The sequence below is a fragment of the Vipera berus genome (genome assembly GCF_964194415.1).
Source record: "Vipera berus genome assembly, chromosome: 6".
NCBI classification, from domain to species: domain Eukaryota; kingdom Metazoa; phylum Chordata; class Lepidosauria; order Squamata; family Viperidae; genus Vipera; species Vipera berus.
In genome coordinates, this window is record NC_138208.1 from 54,634,043 (window position 1) to 54,655,894 (window position 21,852).

Genomic DNA, 21,852 nt, shown 5'->3' on the forward strand with positions numbered 1-21,852 from the left:
ACAGAATGCATATATGACTGAAAATTCTGGAGGAAAAGAAGCAGCTCCTATGCTGATGGCTGAAACTTGCAAACTTACCAAAAATCTCCCAAAACAATCAAAAGTGCAAATCATGTAATCAATCTTCAGAAGAGATTGATGCAGAGATCATGGCCTCAACATGTTAGCTTGGAAGTTTTTATAAACCACAAGCCAATAATGCACAAGGTACTTAGAATATACTTGAAGTATACTCTAAAAACCAGAAAGCTGAATTATTTGACTTCACATTATTAACTACACAAGCATACTGCCACACAGAAACAAGCCTAGATAACACCATTCTCTTGAGAGCCTGCAACATCAACAGCACCAGAATCCTAAGACTTTAATGGATTTTTGTAGGGCACCTATGTGGACTAGTCATTGCTCACAGGTGTCAAACCACATGACATGTCTCAACGTATCGCGACACTATTTGCATTGCCGGCAATGGGGTGGGTGCGGCTTCAGTGTGATGAAAGCAGCCCGCGGGCCAGCTGTTCTTGCTTGTCGGTCACTACCTAGCTTTCATTAACTGCACTGTTTGGCCAGTTTTGTAGAGTGCTATATAATAAAGTAATACATCGCTCTCATGTCAGCTGCACTTACCAATAATCAAGCTCTTACACTTACTGTGAAGAATTGTCCTGTTCACCAGATTATGGACTCAGGTGGACCACCCAATTAAATAGGAAAGTCCCCAGGTGAAGAAAAAAATATATGTTTATAAGCAAGAATCAATATGCTGACAACTGGAACAGTAGTAGAGAAAAGCTTTCACTGAAACATTCTTCTGCCTGTTCCTTCAAGAATTCCTAACCAAGAATATTTGTAGTACTTCTCAGCTCATGTTATTTCTGAATATTCATGTTTCCTTCATGCCTTGAGAATGAAAACTCTTCTAGCTGAGCATTAAAAAACAAACAAGTTATCCCTACAGTTTATCATATATTACAGCATAGAGTGAAAAAATAGATTGTTATATAAACTTCCTTGTTCTAATTTTTAGGATCAAGATTAATGATTGTCAACTCTAAATATTTTTCTTTATGAAGCAGTAAAATAAGGTAAGAAAATGGTACTGTCATCAAGCCATGGACTCCCTTTGTCATATTTATACTCAACTTCAGAATATAAAGTTATTTGAGAACTCAACTCTTCATTTTACCTAAGCATGCTTTGCTCAGCCCTCTTTCCCTATCATATGATGCCCTCGTAAAGGTGACATCCTAAGGTAACAGACTTCTCACAGAACATGCTGAATCTTAATCCCTTTTCAAACTGAAAGCAAATATGGGATCGCTGTATCTGAATTATTCAAAACTTTAAATGCTTCAGAGTCCAGTAGAAGATCCAATCATGGTACCACCCAAGTTATAATCCTTTGTTATCTAAAGTGATCTATGTACAAAACGTCACTTTCAAACACAACAAAACTGGTCTGAGTGATAATGACAAATCACACTGGTATTTCAGCATCAGATCAAATGGTGGCTTCCAACAAATCAAGTGTACTTTGTGTTGTCAACCAAAAAATCAGTAAACATAGTCATTAAACATGAATCCCAATGAATTACTACTAGAAACAGGTAATGATTCAACTGATTAAAAAGGTGATAGATAATTCTTCCCCATATACATGAAGGGAAAACCCCAGCCTTCTTGGGAGTAAGACTTACCAGAGAATAAATTCAGACTTACTGTAAGGTTTTAACACGGAAAGGCAAGGAAGGGCATCGGAAAACGTGAAAACAAGCTGATAACAAAGAGAAAACACCACAAAAGGAAGTGTTATATAAAAACTTATTAAACTCTACCAACCGTTCATAAAGAGGCCCAGCCTTAAAATAGCTGATTTCCCTGATGAGCTGAGCCATCTCTTCCAACAGAAATGCCAAGTAGAAAGCATAGGAGCCAGCTTCTATCAAGAAAACCTGCTGCTTAAAGTTGGGGCTGAGCTGGCATTCTAGATTGCCTATTTGGGAGGGCACAAGAAAAGGACAGATGGTTAATTGCTACTACTAACATGGCTCTTTAGTTGGACAGTGTGCTTTGACAGAAGTATCAGAGGGGGTTACACTATTTTAAAGCCCTGCTCCTGATAGCTTAAAGGGGCTGGCGTGAATAAATTAATCTCTATCCTCCTTTGGCATGTCCAGCATTTGTCAAATTTGCAACTATTTGCTCCTGCCTATCTACATAAAGAGGTAATGAAATTCTGTAGTTTAGTTATCTGGTTAGGGAAAATCTACATTTTTAAATATCTGTGCAAAGGAAACAAAAATTAATGTGATAGTGCCAGCCTTATTTTTAAGAGGGGGAGTCTCCAATGAAAAGCTCACTGTATAATGAATAATCACTCTTCCTTTTATTTCAATGTCATAACATTACAGTAAAAAATGTCAAACAGATCCTATCAGGCATTTTAAAATAACCATAAAATGGTAGGAATGTACACGAAAGATTATTATACATATAACCATGATTTAACTAAATCAGACTATTTATAAAACCATAATGCGTTAAAAATAAACTTCTTTTAGAAAGGATCCAATCCTCACTTTCCTTAGGGCATAATTATTGTTTACTCGTCAGCTAAAAAACTTATCCATGCGAAGCATATACATGTGCTGTGCTGTGTTTTCAGGGATTTCCATTCTCAAGTATTGCAAGTATTGCAAGTACAGGAATTGGCTTTGTAAAGAAAACAATAATTTCAATTTAATCTTATAATTCATAAACATTTACTGGATTAAATAGAAATATTGTTTGTTTTTAGAATCATAATAATACGGAATACATCTACTTCAAAGAGCCCAATCTTTCTGCTTAAAATTTCCTATCTTAAAAAACAAACATTATTAAGTTTTTCAAAGGCCTATTTGTAGAGGATGGAATCATCCAACCCTTCTCATCAGTATAACAATAGACAACTCAGCTCAGATATATCCAGAGTATTTGACCTATTTATAAATCAATAACTGAACATTGCACATCTACCATGACTGTTTCAGAGTAAGTTACTTCCATAAGTTGGATTGGACAAAAGAGCACACAGCACAATTTGATAACAGATATTAAATCATTCCTTTAATCAATTTCAGAAATAAATTTCAAATACCTTCAACTACAATATATTTCTGGACTTAAAAAAGAAGGGTGGGTTTGATTTTTGTAAGATAAGGAATGGCAGAACTTGGACATGGAGTGAAGAGTGAAAATTATCTTTACTTCCCCCTTTTATTGGTATATTATTATGATTATGATTATGATGGTGTTAAATTTTCAATTTGATTCAAAGCCTGGGACTGGTAAAAACCTAACAGTTCAAGTCCTAACCAGGGACCTAAGAACTGTTAAGGTAGCATCTGAGTATATAGGCAGTTCCTATATTATTATTGTTGTTGTTTTCTGTTCCTTTGCAAGTACACTGAATGCTTCTGTATTGGAGACAAATTCCTTGTGTGTTTAATCACACTTGGCCAAGGGGGAATCAGCCTAAAATTCCTACTTAGCCACAAGCAAATTAAATCCAACTGCCCCCCCTTGAGGGTTCTTGACCCTTATCTAACTCTAACCAGGTGCTGACTATTGAGAAGATTCCTGGGCATAGGTTTAGCAATAAATCAGTTTAATTGAACCTTCATGTGTAGACCAGGTCTTTCATGCCTGGCAAGTTTTAATGTTATGTGATTCAGATTTAAAATTTTAAAAAAATCTATACTTTTTGAATCCTCACTTGTCAACAGAGCTAGAATCCACGAGAGGCTTTCTTGAAAATTTTAACTGTTCTCCCTATAGAATGCTTGAGTTCAACATATACATACACACACACACACATGCACACACAGTGTATATAAATGAATTCTGAGTGTTCTGCAGAAATATATACACTGCCAACAAAATACTATGTAGAAATGTATATATACACATCTCTTTAAAATAGAGGGTAACCCGGCCGCGCGGGTTGTGATGGGAGCATCCCGACACTCCCATATTACACCCCTCCTGTGCGAGCTGCATTGGTTACCGGTTGCCCTCCGGGTGAGATTCAAGGTGCTGGTCCTTACCTATAAAGCCCTACATGGCTTAGGCCCGGGATATTTGCAGGACCGTCTGCTGCCAGGAACGATTTCCCATTGCCCTGTGCGCTCGCACAGAGAGGGCCTCCTCAGGGTGCCGTCGGCCAGACAATGTCAGCTGGCGACCCACAGGGCCTTCTCTGTTGGGGCACCTACTTTGTGGAATCAGCTCCCCCGGGAGCTCCAGATGGCCCCAGACCTTCGGTCCTTTCGTCGTGACCTTAAGACATATCTTTTCCAACAGGCCGACCTGGACTGATGATAATGGGGTTTTAATTATGATTTTAAATGTTTTTATTGGTTTTAGTGGGACTTTGACATAATTTTAATTCTTTTTTAATATTTGTATTTATTGTATTTTATTGTTGTTAGCCGCCCTGAGTCCTTTGGGAGATAGGGCGGCATACAAGTCTTATAATAAATAAATAAATAAATAAATAAATAAATAAATAAATAAATAAATAAGTAAATAAATAAATAAGTAAATAAATAAATAAATAAATAAATAACTGCTTCAAAATTTATGACTTAGTTACCTGAATGCATAATATAGTATTTTATTACATGCAAGAAAAGGGGAGAGAACATAATGCAAAGTATTTTAAGTCCCATTTAGTTCAACAGAATATACTTAAGTCAATGAGCCTATGCAGTCACAGAAGAGCTTTGTGGCACTTTCTGCAAGCAAATGCCTGATATCAGTATATAAACCTTTCAAATGAAACCCGTAATTAAGTGTGGCTGGATTATGTAATACATTTGAAAACTAAGAATTCTGATTAACCATTTCTCACAATTAATTTAAGGTCAAAATGCTTCTGGGATTTTAAAGACAAATTTTATTTATAGCATTTTGTTTTCCAATAAATATAGTTTAGTGGTTATATCTTAGAATCTAAGTAATATAAAAACAAAAAAATCGGCTGTTCTTAAAATAAATAAAAAGTAGAGTAAATCCACAACAGAAGTATTTTGAATATCAGAAAAATGCCAAAGGGGATGTCAAAATAAACAGTACAAAGTCATGTGCTATGTGAATATCCAACTAAACAAAAGTAATATATATTAATAATTATTAATATATATTATTCATCATCCAACTGCAAACCAAAGCAAAATGTATTAGATAGCAGACATTGTCAAAATCAGATATGTATTTTACTAATAGTTTTAGAATTACATTATACTACAAATATGTATTATGTTTATCAACAAAATATGGAAGAATTTACATCTGTAAAAATTGTAAGATTTTATTTATATGTGTGTGTGTGTGTGTGTGTGTGTATGTGTGTATATATATGTGTGTGTGTGTATATATATATATAAGGATATATGTGTGTGTATATTTTCGTAGATTTTCACGTGTATGTGTATGTATGTGTATATATATATATGTGTGTGTGTGTACATATGTATATGTGTGTGTATATATGTATGTATATATGTATGTATGTATGTATGTATGTATGTATTACAACAATGGTGTTATTCGTTGATAATACAGAAAGAACCAACTAAAACCCCAGATGTAATCTAATACAGAATCTAAAATAACTTTAAGATGGCTTTAAAGCCAGTTTTTAGAAAAACCATTTCAAGATAATCTCTCTTGCTAAAATAGATGAGCTTTTTATTATGCTACAATGCAATCAACTCGGGGGACAATACCATCACTAAAAGCATTTATCTGTTGAAAATGTGATTTTAATAAGATATTTATCTTACATAAGAGCACAATACATACACCATATTCTATATAGAAATCTCAGATGATACTAGCATAGGTATGATGGGGAAATTATGGATCTCAATACTGTCCTCTGAACCAGAAAACAGATGTTATCCATGGCAACTGGCATTGCACTGGCCACATTGAAAGCACAAAGATTAGAAGATAGGCAAGGCAAAAAGACATAGGGTAAGAAAAGGAAGCTTCCGGGTGAGAAATGTTGTCATTGCCGCAGTGGGGTTTTTTTGTGTTTTTTTTACATCTTAACACGATGGCTTTAAAAAAATATATCTATATTCAAAATTAAGAAATGGAACAAAAACGTGGTAGTGTAAGGATTGCAGATAAAATCAGATTTAACAAAGCTAGCCGTAAAGATCTTAACCAATTTACCATAATGTAGGGTTTAATTCTATGCACAGGATCGTTTTTAAAAGATGCAAATTATCTTCAAATGTATAGTCTGATACCTGGTAATACTTAACACGACAGACAAGTTACATACAAACCCAAAACTGCTGTTTGTTTTGCTAGCTTCCTTCTTTAGTGATACTTAACACTGCATGTACATAACATCAATGATGCATCTAACCTATTTAAGTCTCTGATAAGCTATTACATTATCAAAGGCTTTTTAAAAACACTAAAACAAAAAATATTATAAACACTAGTAAGGCATTAATACAAGTTGGGGAAAAAAAACCAAGATTATATACTACAGCTTTTAAGTTGATGAAATCAAACAGTTTCAATCCAGCTGTTTTTTTAAAAAAGCGATTGTCACAATTGAAAAGGGTAAAAAGAACACATCAAAACAAACTGTACAAAGGCAAAGTAGAATAACAAAATATTTTACTAAAACATAAGATTTACAGAAGATTTTCCAGACAAGCCATACAAAATGGTCACAAGCTTTTTTTTTTTTTGAAAGGAAGATTTTTTTTACACTTGACAGCAGAATCACAATATTATTAGTGAATGGATGTTTAATGTTCCCATTTTTTTTTTCAAACAACCAAGCTTGTCCAGCTACAGCTAAGTTAGACTTGGCTAGAATATAACTGGTTAGCTGCTTTAACCAATGCAATTAGCATGACCATAAAAAAGGGAGGAAGAGCCCACACAATTTGAACAAAAACCCCTGCAGCTAACCCTGACTACTTTCATTCACAGTGCTTACACTTAATTCATGATGGGAGGAAAAATCATTAAAAGCAGAGATGTGCTACTGCTTTTAAACAATTTCACAAACAATCCTGATGATACTTCTAGCCTCTGCTCATGCAGAACAGGAGTGAATTGGGACAAGACACAGATTTGCTAATGTGCATTTAAATCACCAAAGAACTGATGTCTGGGTTTTTATTCTGTAAAGTTTTCTAAGACTCTGTCCATTACGTGAAAACAAAATAAAGGAAGAGGTCTTGGCAGAACAGGAAAAAGTGATGCACACTAATTTAGAGCACATTTTAAATATTATTCATGGCATATAGCCTAGTCCATGCTCTGGCTGTAAAAACAAAGGAAAAAAAGATATATTAGTCAAAAAAGTAAGATACTGAAATTTAAAAATATTTGATTTTGTGAAAATCTGTTACAGTATTCTATCACTATATTATCAGTGCTGAGAATAATCATATATAATAAAATCTATGCCATGAGTTTCCCCTTTTATGAATTGATAGTGGCTTTTCCATATTCACATTAGGCACGTGATAACCACTACTGTCCGTTATGCAGCATTTATCATAATTACTTGTGATAAGTGTGCCTCATTTGTGACATTAATGGAGTACCATTTGAAAGAGTAATTTATCTAATTTTTTTCTGGTATACATGTTTATTCAAGTATCCTTAACAAACTAGCTGGGATATACGCTTCAGCAATGGAGGCTAGGAAATAGGCAGAAATTATGCTGAACCAGATATTAATCCTTTATTTTAAAAAGTTAACTGCTTGCATGCATATCTAAGAATGGAATGGAAAGGAAACATGAAGTGTAGGGAGAGGGCCTACTCTCTCCAAAAAGAAAGAAAGAAAGAAAGAAAGAAAGAAAGAAAGAAAGAAAGAAAGAAAGAAAGAAAGAAAGAAAGAAAGAAAGAAAGAAAGAAAGAAAGAAAGAAAGAAAGAAAGAAAGAAAGAAAGAAAGAAAGAAAGAAAGAAAGAAAGAAAGAAAGAAAGAAAGAAAGATCTTAAGTGTGGGAGATTAAGAGTTAAATCCTTGCACACTTCATTGCTGTTTCCAAATAAAACCTCCAATGGCCATTAATGATTTTAACATAATAATTAATTCTGAAGACCTAACATTTGAAAGTCTTGTACACTGGTCTCAATATAAATTTTCTTCTTACCGTATTTTCCAGCGTATAAGACGACTTTTTAACCCATGAAAATCTTCTCAAAAGTCAGGGGTCGTCTTGTACGCCGGGTGCGGAAACTTTAGGGACAGGGCTGGCTGGAAAACCTGGAGCAGATCTCCCATTTAGTCTGCGCAGGGAAAGCAGGACCAATTGGAGTAGAAGCTGCAGTCTGTGATTTTTTTACAGGCTGGGGTCTGGGCGTCTTTCCTTCTAAAGTTGAAAAGCAGCTGTAGTCTATCCCAACTTGAAAGGCAGGTGGGGAATGCCGCAGCCAGAGCAGCTGCTTAGCTCTAAGGACACATTTGACTCAGGAACTGGGTGGGCTGACTGGAAAACCTGGAGCGGATCTCCCATTTGGTCTTTTTTTTTTTAATCCCATTTATATCCCGCCCTTCTCCGAAGACTCAGGGCGGCTTACAATTTAAAGCACAAATCAATGTGCTTAGCAATAGCCTTCATTCTATGTATATGCTTGCTTATTAGGGCTTTCCCCCCCAAGCAGCATTATTACAAAGTCAGCTTATTGCCCCCAACAATCTGGGTCCTCATTTTACCTACCTCGGAAGGATGGAAGCCTGAGTCAACCTTGAGCCTGGTGGGATGCGAACCTGCACTAATTGCAGGCAGCTGGTGTTACTTAAGGCTCTGCGCAGGGAAAGCTTTAGAGTGAAGTAGGAAAAGTTTAATCCACTTTCACTGTTTTATGTTTACATGTTTGATGACAAACAGCCTTATGTTTATAAGTGACAGTTTTCCTACTAAGTACCTGCATGTAATAATAATAATAATAATAATAATAAGTTGGAAGGGACCTTGGAGGTCATCTAGTCCAACCCCCTGCTCAGGCAGGAAACCCTATACTATTTCAGACAAATGGCTGTCCAGTCTCTTCTTAAAAACTTCCAGTGTTAGAGCATTCACCACTTCTGGAGGCAGATTGTTCCACTGATTAATTGTTCTAACTGTCAGGAAGTTTCTCCTTAGTTCTAGGTTGCTTCTCTCCTTGACTAGTTTCCACCCATTGCTTCTTGTCCTGCTTTCAGGTGCTTTGGAGAATAGCTTGGCTCCCTCTTCTTTGTGGCAGCCCCTGAGATATTGGAACACTGCTATCATGTCACCCCTCACCCTTCTCTTCATTAAACTACACATACCCAATTCCAGCAACCGTTCCCTATATGTTTTAGCCTCCAGTCCCCCAATCATCTTTGTTGGTAATTTGAATTAAAATTACCATATTGAAATCAAATCTGATGTTTTTTAATTTTTATTTGGTGTGCGTTGGAAGAGGGGTAGTCTTATATGGCGAGTATAGCCCAAACCCTATAATTTAACAGGAAATGTAGGGGGTCGTCTTATACGCCCAGTCGTCTTATACGCCGGAAAATACGGTAATTATACCTTTCAAAGGTATAATTAAGGGTGGGCCTACTGAAATTGAGAAAAATACAGGATGAAATGTGTATGAAGCCTGACATTAATTTTTTTACATTTCTGAACCTCCCATCATCCCCAAGAGAGGCCTAGAATGAAGATACAAGACCTGTTTCTATGGCTTGGACTTCATTGGTCTTCCACTGCTCAGCTACATCATTTGCTAGTGGATCATCTGGGTTGGGTGCGCTTAACAAAGCCTGGATTGATAGCAGAACTGTACGGATCTGCAAAGCTGGAGACCATTTATCTGAGGAAGCAAGTGAGAGGGTACTACAGCAGCATTTCTAATAAAGACACTCTCTTTCTCCCACCCCTGCCATCTTAGGAAATCACTGAAATAATTTCTGAATATCTTCACAATGTGCTAAAAGAAGGTATCATTGTAATAATGATTCCAAAATGCTTACCTTTCAAAATATCTAAACATATTCTTCCCAATTTGTCTACATTAGGATGATAAATTTTGGTCATGAAACGTACTTTCGGAGCTGCCATTGGATATTCTTCTGGAAGGAATAGTTCAAGTTTAAATGTCCCACCCTCAAAGGGGGAATCCTGTGGCCCTGCAATGACCACATGAAAATAACGTGCATTGCTTTCATCTGGTTCTGCCTTTATGCCAGGAACAGGTTCTGCCAGCAAGCGCTGGGTTTCCTGAAAGAGAAAAAAACAACACAGCAATTGTTGATAAAGAGTTCATGCCTCGAAATGTCTCATAATTCAAGGATGAATGCTGCCATTTCCTTATCTCTTCCCTCTTCCACTGGAAATGCAGGGCAATCTGTTGAAATTACTGCTAGAATCTTGGCTCAACTCATCTATCAAAGCTTTTATTTAGGCTTTCAAGGAAAGTGTCTGTAATGCTTTTGTCTTCCTTTGGGGCCAACTTTTTTTCTTATAAATTGAACATTTTTTTCTATATTTGAGATCTTCTGTTGCTGTAAACACCTGCTCAAATTGTCCTTGATCAACATTCTACATAAGATCTATGTAACCTTGCAGCTCTTGCTTTGGATTCATCTGAGGGCATGAGACCAGTGACCCACTGAAACCTGAAAGCTTTGGAATTAATAACATGATTGTTTGCACAATATCCAGTTGTTGTTATTTTGGAAGTGAGTTTTCTACCACACTAGATGAAATTGAAAAACACTAGTCGTGCTGTCCTGTTCTTACTCTCCTGATTAACAGAAGAAATAATCAAAACCATCTTCTAATAGGGTACTAAGAAAGGTATTTTTAACGTCCATGGCTAAATATAAAGTTCTTAAAACAAGAACTGTAGTTTGTTTTGACAAATCAGGCAACAGTGTGTCATCAAATTACTTTCTTATGCCCTTTCAGATCTATTTGAAAAACAAGTCTACCAAGGTTTGAAAAATTGGTTTATAAAATTTCCATTTGCTGATATCTGTAAAATTTCAGATATACTTTAAGAAAGCATAGAAATTGATTTTGTTAAACAAAATAAATAAAATTTGAACTTATTTATGTAATAGTTTCTATAGAGACTGTACATGACAATAAAAATTCAGTAGTGTTATGCAGTATATTGCTACCTCATTTACAGTATTATATTTTTCCATGCTTGTCTCTGAAACATCTGTTCTGTGATTTACAAATGATTTCTTAGTTTGCAAAGTAAAACCACCTTTTTACAACAAAAATGTTGATGCCCCAATTTGATTAAAAACAGATCTGTATCTTACAATGAAGAAGGATCCCAAAATTTGCCTAGGTTTGATGTATTTATTTTAAACCAAATGGATATTCTATCTTACAGTCTCTTTGGTCATGGCAACTAGTTGAATACAGCACTTGTACTTCCTACACAATTTATACAGTTACATATTACAAATATACTAAGTATATACAATACAATTCAGCCTCTTAAAGAAGTACGTTAAAATTAATAGGAATATGGCATAATTCAGAATCAGAGCTAGAAAGACATCTCAGAATAGATTTATTTGTCAATGCCTCCTTAAAGAAACTGCATCTCTTCCTGTGCCTACAGAGTAATTGTGTGATCCCATAGAAATACATATTTGAATTATAGAGCTACTCACATGGTATGACAAGGTACACTGAGGCAGATATGTCTCCCTAACTAAAATGTGCATTTTTCTGGGTTACATGAGTGTTATTAATGCCCTAAGAAAAGATACATTTATAAGGAGATATTGATAAAATGTGGCACGGACACCCATGACCATTCTGAGGACACATCACATCCTTCAAGTTTAACAAATTACTCTAAATGCTCCAATTCTCTACTCTTTTTCACAGGCCCAAGAAATTCTCACTGAGATAGTTTGCCTTTTTTTTCTTTCTTCCCTTTCTCCTTAACTTGTGCACAAGTTTTTAAGTTCACGCAATATGGGTAGTTCACAGGTTAAATATGGTTTGTTTACTAAACCATTTCTGGCTTAGTTCTTGCAACATGCTGTATCAGAGTAAATAAACCTTATTTGGCTTAATACAATGTCTGAATCAAGGCTGTGTCCTTTTCTTTTACTGAGTGTCATCAGAAACAAAAGTAATCCTCTTCTTTATTAGCTTTTACCTAAACAGACTAAACATTCTATAAGTGTCTTATCACCCTCTTATTATTCTCACAGTACTTTCTCAAGTCCAATCCTATGTGATTCAGAATACAAGCTATTTTTTACTTTTATTTAATAAATGTAATAAGTTAATAAAATTAATAAAAATTAATAAATCAAAAACAAACTCTTTTTATGACCCTGTAAGCCCTTAATTTGGGATACAGTTGGGGCAAATAACCAAAACAAAACTAATTTAAAAACCCTTACTCCAACAAATGCCAAAATCCTACAGAATGGACTCATTCAATACCTGGTCCAATGTCTGGAGAAGAAGGAAATTTTCAAAAAGCCTTATAATAGGCCCAAATGGTCAAGGAATCCAAATCTCCCCCCCCCCCAAAAAAAAGTTGTATAATGTAGGAGCTGCAAAGGAAAAGGCCTATCTCCTGGATCCCTTCAGATGGCACTGTTTCATGGAGCACATAAAACATCTCTAGATTTTATATGACAGCAAACACAATCAAAGATAGAAGGGATAAGCTGGTACTTTGCCTAAATGGGTTTTATAACCAGAACTCTAAATTGCACCCAGGAGCCTACTGGAAGCCAGTGCAGCTTGCAAAGTAGTGAAGTTACATGAGTGCACCATGCTGTGTCTCTTAACTGCCTACACTACTGCATTCTGGAACAGCTGTAACTTCTAAATAGTATTCAAAGGCAGACCCATTAGCAGCACATTGCAAGAATTTAAATGGAAGATCACCAAGGCACGAATGACCATGGATATTAATTCAAACATATTTATTTCATTTATATGCCAGTCATCTCACTGTCAAGTGACTCTGGGCAGTACAATTGGTGCACAAAATGGATTTGTGCAAAGCAGCTCCTGACCACAGCAACCTGTTCTGCAAGTAGAACCAAAAACTCCAAAAGGACCCACAGGTTGTGCACTGTTTTGTCTAGGGCAGGGGTCAGCAACCTGAAACAGTGAAAGAGCCACTCGGAACCGGTTCCCTCACAAAAGGAAAAGCTGGGAGCCGCAAAAAATGTGTGCGCATGTGCGTACACGCATGCATGCACAGAACAGGGTTTGACTGAAGAGTGGAGCCAAGGCGAGATATGCACCTACCCTGCATATTTGAATTGATTGGTTGAACCTTTTTAGTCCCACTTTTTTGGGGGGGGACTGCACATGGCAGAAGACTAGGAGCCGCATGGGAATGTCAGCCCATTCAAAATTAAAGATGGAAGGTCCCCAAATAAGGAGGTGGGACCCTACAACCCAGATCGTGTTTTTCCTCATCCAGATCCCCATACATATTGTGAGAGAACCTTGACATCAGTTGATTGGCCCAGTACAGATATGCATACTTAAGTATCATCAGCATAATGATGATTCCTAATCCCATGCTGACAAATGACATTAAACAGTGGCTTGTGTAAAATAGGTGTAAAATAGGGTCTAGAGTTAGACTTTTCTCTCCCCACCAACTGAAACTAGCCCAGATGGAGAACTGCCACGATAACATTATTCCCACTGCCAATCCCTAAAACTAGTCCAGAAGATATAATTGATGTTGTCAAAAACTATTGAGAGATCCAAGAAGGCCTGGACAGATGCATTTTTCCATTCCAGTCTTTCCAAAAATCACCAACAAATGTGATCAATCTTAACTTGGTATCCAGGTCTGAATCTTTACCGAAAAGCAAGATTAACTTGCTTTCCCCAAGGTCCTCAGCCACCTTCTCCTTGCAACTCAACTACCTTCTCAGCACTTTCCCTGTAAAAGGAAGATTACAGACAGAATGAAAATTGTCCAGGACCATTAGACCAACAATGGTTCATTAAGGAAAAGAACTACTGCTTCTTGAAGAGTTGGCAGGACCCCTCCCTCCTTCCCTCAGAAATGGATTCACCATTACCTGAATCTAATTATATACTGTCTCCCAAGAGACCTTAACCAACTGGGAGGGACATGCATATACCGTGGCCTGGTCCATTTTTTCACAATCAACAAGCTTGAAATCTTTGCAGATAACCAAGCCAGATCATGTCTCAGTGAACTCCACAACTTGATATCCAGAGTTCAGCTCAGAGCAGATTGAAGTGACTTCATCTGATAGATGCCTCAAATAGTCCTCACAGTGGCCTTGCAGATGTTCCCTTAGCCCCTTACACAGATCAGTTCACTTTGCAGACTGCCAGCCCTGCAGATGCAGTAAAAGTGGAAAAATACTTTTTGCCACTCTTATCACAAGGTAATCCCTAATCAAGGCTTTTACTGTGTTGTACTATATTTACTTATTAACCAAATCTTTGGACATTAACAAAAATAACTTTTAGTTGCCCAATATAATCCCTTAGTCTTTTTCACCACCATTTGTTACTTGATCTCTTCTTTCCATGCCTCTCAGTAATTTTTAAAAGAGCGCTATTATTAGGTCTCAGTCAGGAGTCAAACTTGATTATTAAACGCTATCATACATGGTAGTCACAGCTGCAGATCTTACTTCCTGATCAATCATTAGCTCTTTTTATGTCTCCTTTTCTGTCAGATTCTTAGTTGTGCATACATTTAGAGTCACTGAAGCATTTCCGGTTACTGGAGTTTCTCCTAATTCATTCAGAAAAGTATCTGAAGACAGTATTTTCTATTTATTGAAATATATGTGCACACATGTCAATCTTCATCTTATTCTGATTGCAGCATAGAGATGTTTGAGGCGTCTTAAAACTTATTTTGTCATATCTATATTTCATACATAATTATTTAACAAATAATCTGATCAGAGATTGAAAATAAAAGTTAGGAAGCTACCTACAGATGTTTATTATCTCCAAATGTTAGTGAAATGCAGTTCCCATTCTCTCTTAATATTGGTCATCCTAGCTGAGCTTGTTAGGAACTGGAATTAAATAATATGTGGAAGGCATAATATAGCCTATCAATTTAAAATATAGTATAGGTAAAACTATTATGTTAATGAACACAAAAAATCTAGATATCTATTTATAAAAATACTTCAAAAAGGATAAAGACATTTGAAGACCATTTCTTTAAAACTTCCAAAAATTTAACATAATGAATCATATTTATAGAACCAGTTTTACAAATGCATTTTTGTTACTTTATTAATGCAGACATTAAATTTCTGCCAGTGGTAGAAAATAAATGTACAAACTGTTACTGGTTCAGGAATGATAGTACTGCAGTGCATAGGGACAGTGAGAATATAGCAGTAAAAATCAGAAAAATGTTTGTCATTATAAATGTGCAAGAGTTCTAGAAAATTTTAACAAAACTATCAATCAGACAATATGAAGTGGCCATCAGACTCATCCTAAAATTCCAATTAAAGAACTGTTATACAGCTTATATTTGAACATACTGAATATAGGGCAAATCCACCCCTTCTTTGTATAATTACCAAACAACTGTTTTTTCATATAATATTTAATGGGGAATTTGCTATCCTGTAGTTTATATTCATTATTTTTTGTCGGATCCATCCCAGTCTTCTACAAAATATCATATTTTTTCAAACTCTTTTCACAGAACATTGTTCTAGTCCTCCAATTATTTTTTCTGTTGTCCTCTGAATCTGGTCTACTTTTTCTGAAACTATCTTACAGCATGGCAAACAATATAGCACACAGTACTGGGGGTCCTCAACTTATGAGCACAATTGAGCCCAAAATTTTTGTTAAGTGACAAATTTATTGAGACTTGTTTCCACATTTGTTAAGTGAATCACTGCAGTTGCTAAAATGAGTAACACAGTTGTTAAGTGAATCTAGTTTCCCCATTGACTTTGCTTGTCAGAGGGTGCAAAAGAGGATCACATGACACTGCAACTGTCATAAATGTGAGTTAGTTGTCAAGCATCTGAATGTAAATCACATGATCATGGAGATACTACAATGGTCATAAGTGTGGGAAATGGTCACAAGTTACTTTTTTCAGTGTCGTTGTAACTTCAAACCATCACTAAACAAACTGTTGTAAATCAAGGACTACCCATACTCAAAGCAGATCCAACCAACACAGAATAAAGAGAACTGTTATCCTGTAATTTGAAAACCATCGTTCTATTGATTCAACCCAAAACCTGCATTTGCCTTTTTTGTAGACATATCAAAACGCTCACCAATATTCAGTTTGTAATTAATAATTATTCCAAGATCTTTTTCACAAGTGACCAGGTAAGATATTTCCCATTCTGTGTACTTCATTATTGTTTCCTAAGTGAAGAGCACTGCGTTTTATCTCTTCTAAATTTTATTTCTTGGATTTTTATTAAAGTTATTAGCTATCCCATTCAATGTTCAGTAACCTGCAAATAAAATATATTCCTTCATCTCCTCATCCAAGTCATTAATAAAAATGTTGAAAAATACTGGACTCTTAATACTTGTCAGCCCTTTGAGAAAGGCCACTTCAGGAAATAAGACACCTCAAAGATTACAGGAATTCTATTTTACTGTTGCAGGGAATAACAGAATCTTGAAAGCCTGCAAGAGCTTCCCACTAGTGCTTCTTATATCAGACAGAATCAAGATGGAATTATTTCTATCTATTTCTCACCCTCCTTCCTTTCCTATGACTGAAACATCATTTATTTTCTTTTACTAATCATTCTAATAACCTATGGGTTCTTTGTCAAAACTATCTCTGCATTCTATACCATCCCACTGGAGTGTTTGGCATGTCATTCAGCTCATACTCAGCTCAGCCAGTTACGGTAATAAAAAATAGGGATACATTGTCAAATGCTTTGTTGAAAGCAAGATATGTTATTTTAAAGCATTCCAATAATCTACTAAGAAAAAATGAGATATCTGGCAAGACTAGTCCCTTGGAAAAAATCATGTAACTTCTGGTCATTATTATTGCTTAGTTTTCAAGATGTTTACAAACCAATTTCTTTATACTTTGCTCTTGAATTGTCCAGATCAAAACATAAAACTAATGTATTTGTGGCTGGACCATTTTTTACAGCAAACACGCAGTATTCCATCATCTCCTTTCTCCTCATGTAGCGCATGAAAGATTTTGACACTACTTTTAGTTTTGGGAATGGCAAGCCAGAAAGAGAATTGAGATAGAACACTTGAGGAATGTAGCAACAAATGTGAGCCAGTTTAAAGAACATATATTGAGGGAACCATGGTACATTCGTACCGGTATCTTCCCTTTTCTTTTTTTTGCCAGGGTGAGCTAGATGCCTTGTTTCTATTAAACCTAAGAGTTTACATCTCCTAGGGAGCATTACTACCTAGGGGAATTGAAATTATGCATTTTTGGTGGACTGGCACAATGGTTCTGCAAGATTGTTCTGATTTTTGAAGACTAGTCTGATGCAATCCTTGCAGATCAGGATGGTAAGTTGGGAATTACAGCCAAGATGGGACATTTAAAGAAATACACATGGCTATCTAAAACTCTGAATCTCTCTATTCTGCTCAGTTAATTGTGATTATTAATCCAATATCCAGTTTGTCCTGATGCCTCTTTAACTAAACCTAGAATTTGATGAAAAGATACTTTCCCAACTACAATTTAACACTAAATTCACCTTTTCATTGAAGATTGGTCTAGACACAGAGATAATGATAATGTTTAGCTAGATAACACACAACTTTTTCTTGGTGGCGAGCAATGTTTAAAGTTATGGCACTAAGAAATATTATTTCATGCAGGGAGTTCCAAGCTGATTCGCATAAGAGTTCAATGAGGGCCCAGGTTATGACTTTAAATACTAGCTGAAAGCCCCAAAACAGATACTTCTGGATAGCTGTTAATCTTAACAGGGATCCCTCCCACTTAGGAATCTCTTGATGTAAGGATGATGCCAAGAAAGGTTCAATGCTTCCTGGCAATAGGACTAAAGGAAAGGCTGATACTTATGTAAGATCCCAATTTATAGAAAGGTCAGGATCCGGGGAATGGAGACTGATACTGGTGATATTTTTGGCCTGTCTGCAGTTAGCTTGCTATATGAGCAACTAGTATACACAAATAGAAATTCTTTAGAATGCTAGGATAGTTCTATTGTACCGCAGATTATCAAAATGTCCACTCAATCTCCATGCATTTAGCTACTAAATTAAGTTTTGGGTAGATGAATCCTCTTGGGTGATCCCATTGCTAAAATGTGAAAGATTTTATAAGGTCCAGGTACCAGGGATTTGTGGTCCAAAGAGTGCTATTCATATCAGCACCATTCTCAGATCGTAAAACAGACTTAGAAGCCTCAGGCTTAGTGGAACAAGGATTATGTCACAGGTGCTAAAGGAAATATATTAGTCTAATCTCTAGGAAGCATGAAATAAATCACTCATTCTTAAGATTGGTGACTGTCATTCAGAGATCTATTCCTTTTGTGAAGAGACATTTTTCTCCTCCAGTTGTTTCCAAGATTTATCTAAGATAATACATAAAGTTTGGCCAGACCATCAGCAGCTCTTTTAGTACTTAGGACATAATTCACTTTCCACTAGAGATTCATTCAAAGTAAACAGGTAGTGCCTGAATTTAAACATATGCAAATGTCAAACATTTATTAAATATTTTGGAAAGTATGGGGGGGGACCTAAAAACAAAAAACAATAGATGCACATGTATGGTCCCCAATGCTTTTCAAGAAAAATCGTATCAAGAAAAATATTTAATATTTGACATTTCCTATTACTTTTCATTCAATTAGGTATAGAATTCCCCTACAACAGGTCTCATATCATGGCATCTTCCCTTCCTTTGTACATCACATTGTTTAAACCATTAAACCGGAGAGCAGAAATTATCATAAAACTGCTATAATGCAGACTTTTGGTTAAAGTGTTGAGATAAATGACATTAAATAAACAAGTATAATGAAGGGCAGTGTAATTTAAATGTTATACTTTAATATTATATAAGGTCTAATGTATTAAATGACATCATTTTTCTTCATTCTACTTCCTTTCTATAATTAGCTGCAGATTTGCATTAACTACAATGGCTATTAATTAAATATAACTCTGAAATGCCAATGTAGTGTTTCCAACTAACACCTAAGTATATGAATAGTTTGATCAAGCAAGCCAAATCTACCAAAAAAAATCCCAACCCTTTCTTCAATCCTGATGTTTTCTTCTGTTTGGATTAGAACTAATGATTGAGATATTTATCTGCTTGATCATCTGCTTGTTATTTCAACATTCCCTTTCAAAAATGGTCTACAAGAAAGCTATAGGAAGAGCACTAGAGCAAATAGACTTTGCTTGATGTTGCTCCTCTAGTGATATTGATGATTATGAACTAGTTTTATAAGTTAACAGTTAAATCAAAACAAATTTACTGTTGATAAACAGTGTTAATTTCAGTTTTAATTGATGTTTTACTCCAATGAAGAGCTATTTCATCACTAAAGCTGATCCTTCCCAGAAAAGTCACTCTAAAATACAAACTAATTGATTGATTGTATCATCTTGGAGAATGCCGTAAGACTACAATGTATTAAGGATTTTAATATGTTATTAAAGTACATTATCATTTGTATGTATGTGTGTGCATAGTTCCTATAACTCCCAATAACCACCAGTAAAATCATATTACTAAATTTCTAATTATATTTATCAAACAGCCACAGAACAGAGGGAAAGGTGAAGAACTTCCACCAGACAAGGGTGGAGGTAACTTCTCATACATCTGCCTTGCTTCCTTGAGCATAACTGAGTCTCTAGGAAATACATTCTGGCCCTATTCAGCAGAATCACTTATACCCAACTTAGCTAGAGAAGTTACAAGTGCTCTATTAACACTGGAACAGATTTTCATATTCAACTACACAAAACAAAATGCTACAAATGACAAAATACATATAGAACTGACAATTTGTAAGAGGGTTTATTTTAAATCGAGTGCTTCACAGTTAATTCACCTTAATTTCTTCACGGTTCTAAGACTATACATTAAACTATACATTACATTCTGCAGAAAATGAATTATGCCACACACAGAGGCATCAAGAATCAGCCGTTAAGATGCATGCATCGAAACGAAAATATTTTAGCCTTCTATCCAAATCCGGATTTACTCAAAACAAAAAAAAAATACAGGTGGTGGGGGAAAGGAGCTGCAGGGCAATTTGGCAAGCGGTGAAAACACAATTCCTTAAGGAGGTGTTCATGAGTCATCGCTAAACTGACCATCTCCTCGTGGGAAGAAGAAGGGAGAGCACGCTCGCTTCTCCCCGGATTTAGCTGTTTGTCGGAAAGAAAAGAGCAGAATTATTTCGGCGGCGAATGTAGATAGCGCATATCAGAGCTCTGGGGAAAACAATTCAGCTGGGCCGTTTCCACCCGCCTGCCAGCCCAGCCCGCCCCAGGTCGTAACACCACCTCCTCTCTTCGGCCGCAGAATAAACGAAGGAGCGGGAAGGGCGGGGACTGAGGGGCGGGTAGCTCGCGCGGTAAAGGTCGGTAAGAGGGGACGACGGAGAGGGAGGGAGGGAGGGGGGGTGCAGCCTCCCCGCCTGCAATTTCCATTCATTCCCGGCAGGCTGAGGTGCCGAGGCCTCGTCCGCGGCGCTCCTTGCATCCGTCACGCGCCCATCGGCCGTCGCTCCTTTGCCCACAAGGCGCACGCGAGCGCGCACCTCGAATGGCGGTGGCTGCCTCCTGCCGCCGATCCCCCGCCCTCGCCCCCCTGCAGCAGCGGCGGCGCGGGCAAGCGGAGTGACACCGCTGCCACTCTCCCTCCCCGGAAACGCCGCGCCCCCGAAGCATTTGCTCCAAGCTCTCCCGGCCACGAGCTAGACGTGGGGCCTACCTCCAGCTGCCGCAGGGCAGGGCAGGGAAGGGAGGGGAAGGCAACAGACAAGAGGAGAACTAAAGCGGGTACCTTAATGATCCTGCGGGGCAACCCGGCCATCTTGTCTTATCAGGATATAGTCTCCGCTGGACCTCGACTCCGCTCGGGGCTTACGCGCTACCGGAAGAAGCCCGTGATTCACTTCCCGTAACGTCACCGCAGCACCTCCGGGGGCAAGCTGGGAAGTGTAGTGTCAATTGCTAGCAAGAGAGGAGGAATGAACTCAATCGTTCCCTGAGGGAGAGGACTCTAGAAGGCGCGGCTGCTCAGTCTCCCTTAAAAGACGAGAGCCATTGATGCGTCTCTGCTTGAGAGAAGGCCGTTCTGCACTCTGTTGCCTAAGGCAAAGCGGCAAAATTCCCATCCAGTGAGTTTCTTTGCCTGAAGATTAAACCGGGGTTGTTTAACCGTTATTTGCTGAATCAACTAAAGTTGGCTGGATTCACACAAAAGGAACAAAACACTAAACAATCACGTAAAACTTAGCACTGCTGATTTTCTTTAGGACTAAAGGTGTCAAACTGTCGGCCGGCGGGCCGGTTGTATCATGCAGAGGCTGCGCCCGCCCCAGCTACGGCAATGCAAAAAAAAAGGTGCGATACGTCACGTGACGCAGCGAGTTTGACACCTGTGGATACCACATAATCATCAAAAAATAAAAAAATAAACATTTTAATATGACTCATGGGAGAAAATATTAAATGTTTTTTTATTATGTTCACTCCCAACTACGCAGCGTATTTATTTCCACTAGACCAGGGGTAGGCAACCTTGGCTCTTTTATGACTCGTGGACTTCAACTCCCAGAATTCCTG

The 21,852-nt window shown here is 37.1% G+C and overlaps 1 protein-coding gene across 1 annotated transcript; it reads right to left on the minus strand.

Moving 5' to 3' along the window:
• Positions 1-6,670: 6,670 nt before the first annotated feature.
• On the minus strand, positions 6,671-21,185 carry UBE2N (ubiquitin conjugating enzyme E2 N). Its single transcript, XM_081331985.1, has 4 exons — positions 21,068-21,185; positions 10,038-10,284; positions 9,737-9,877; positions 6,671-7,345 (listed from the first exon to the last, which is right to left on the minus strand). The coding sequence occupies exons 1-4, from the start codon at positions 21,095-21,097 to the stop codon at positions 7,305-7,307; spliced, it is 459 nt and encodes a 152-aa protein (XP_081188111.1). The 5' UTR covers positions 21,098-21,185; the 3' UTR covers positions 6,671-7,304.
• Between the last annotated feature and the right edge of the window lie 667 nt (positions 21,186-21,852).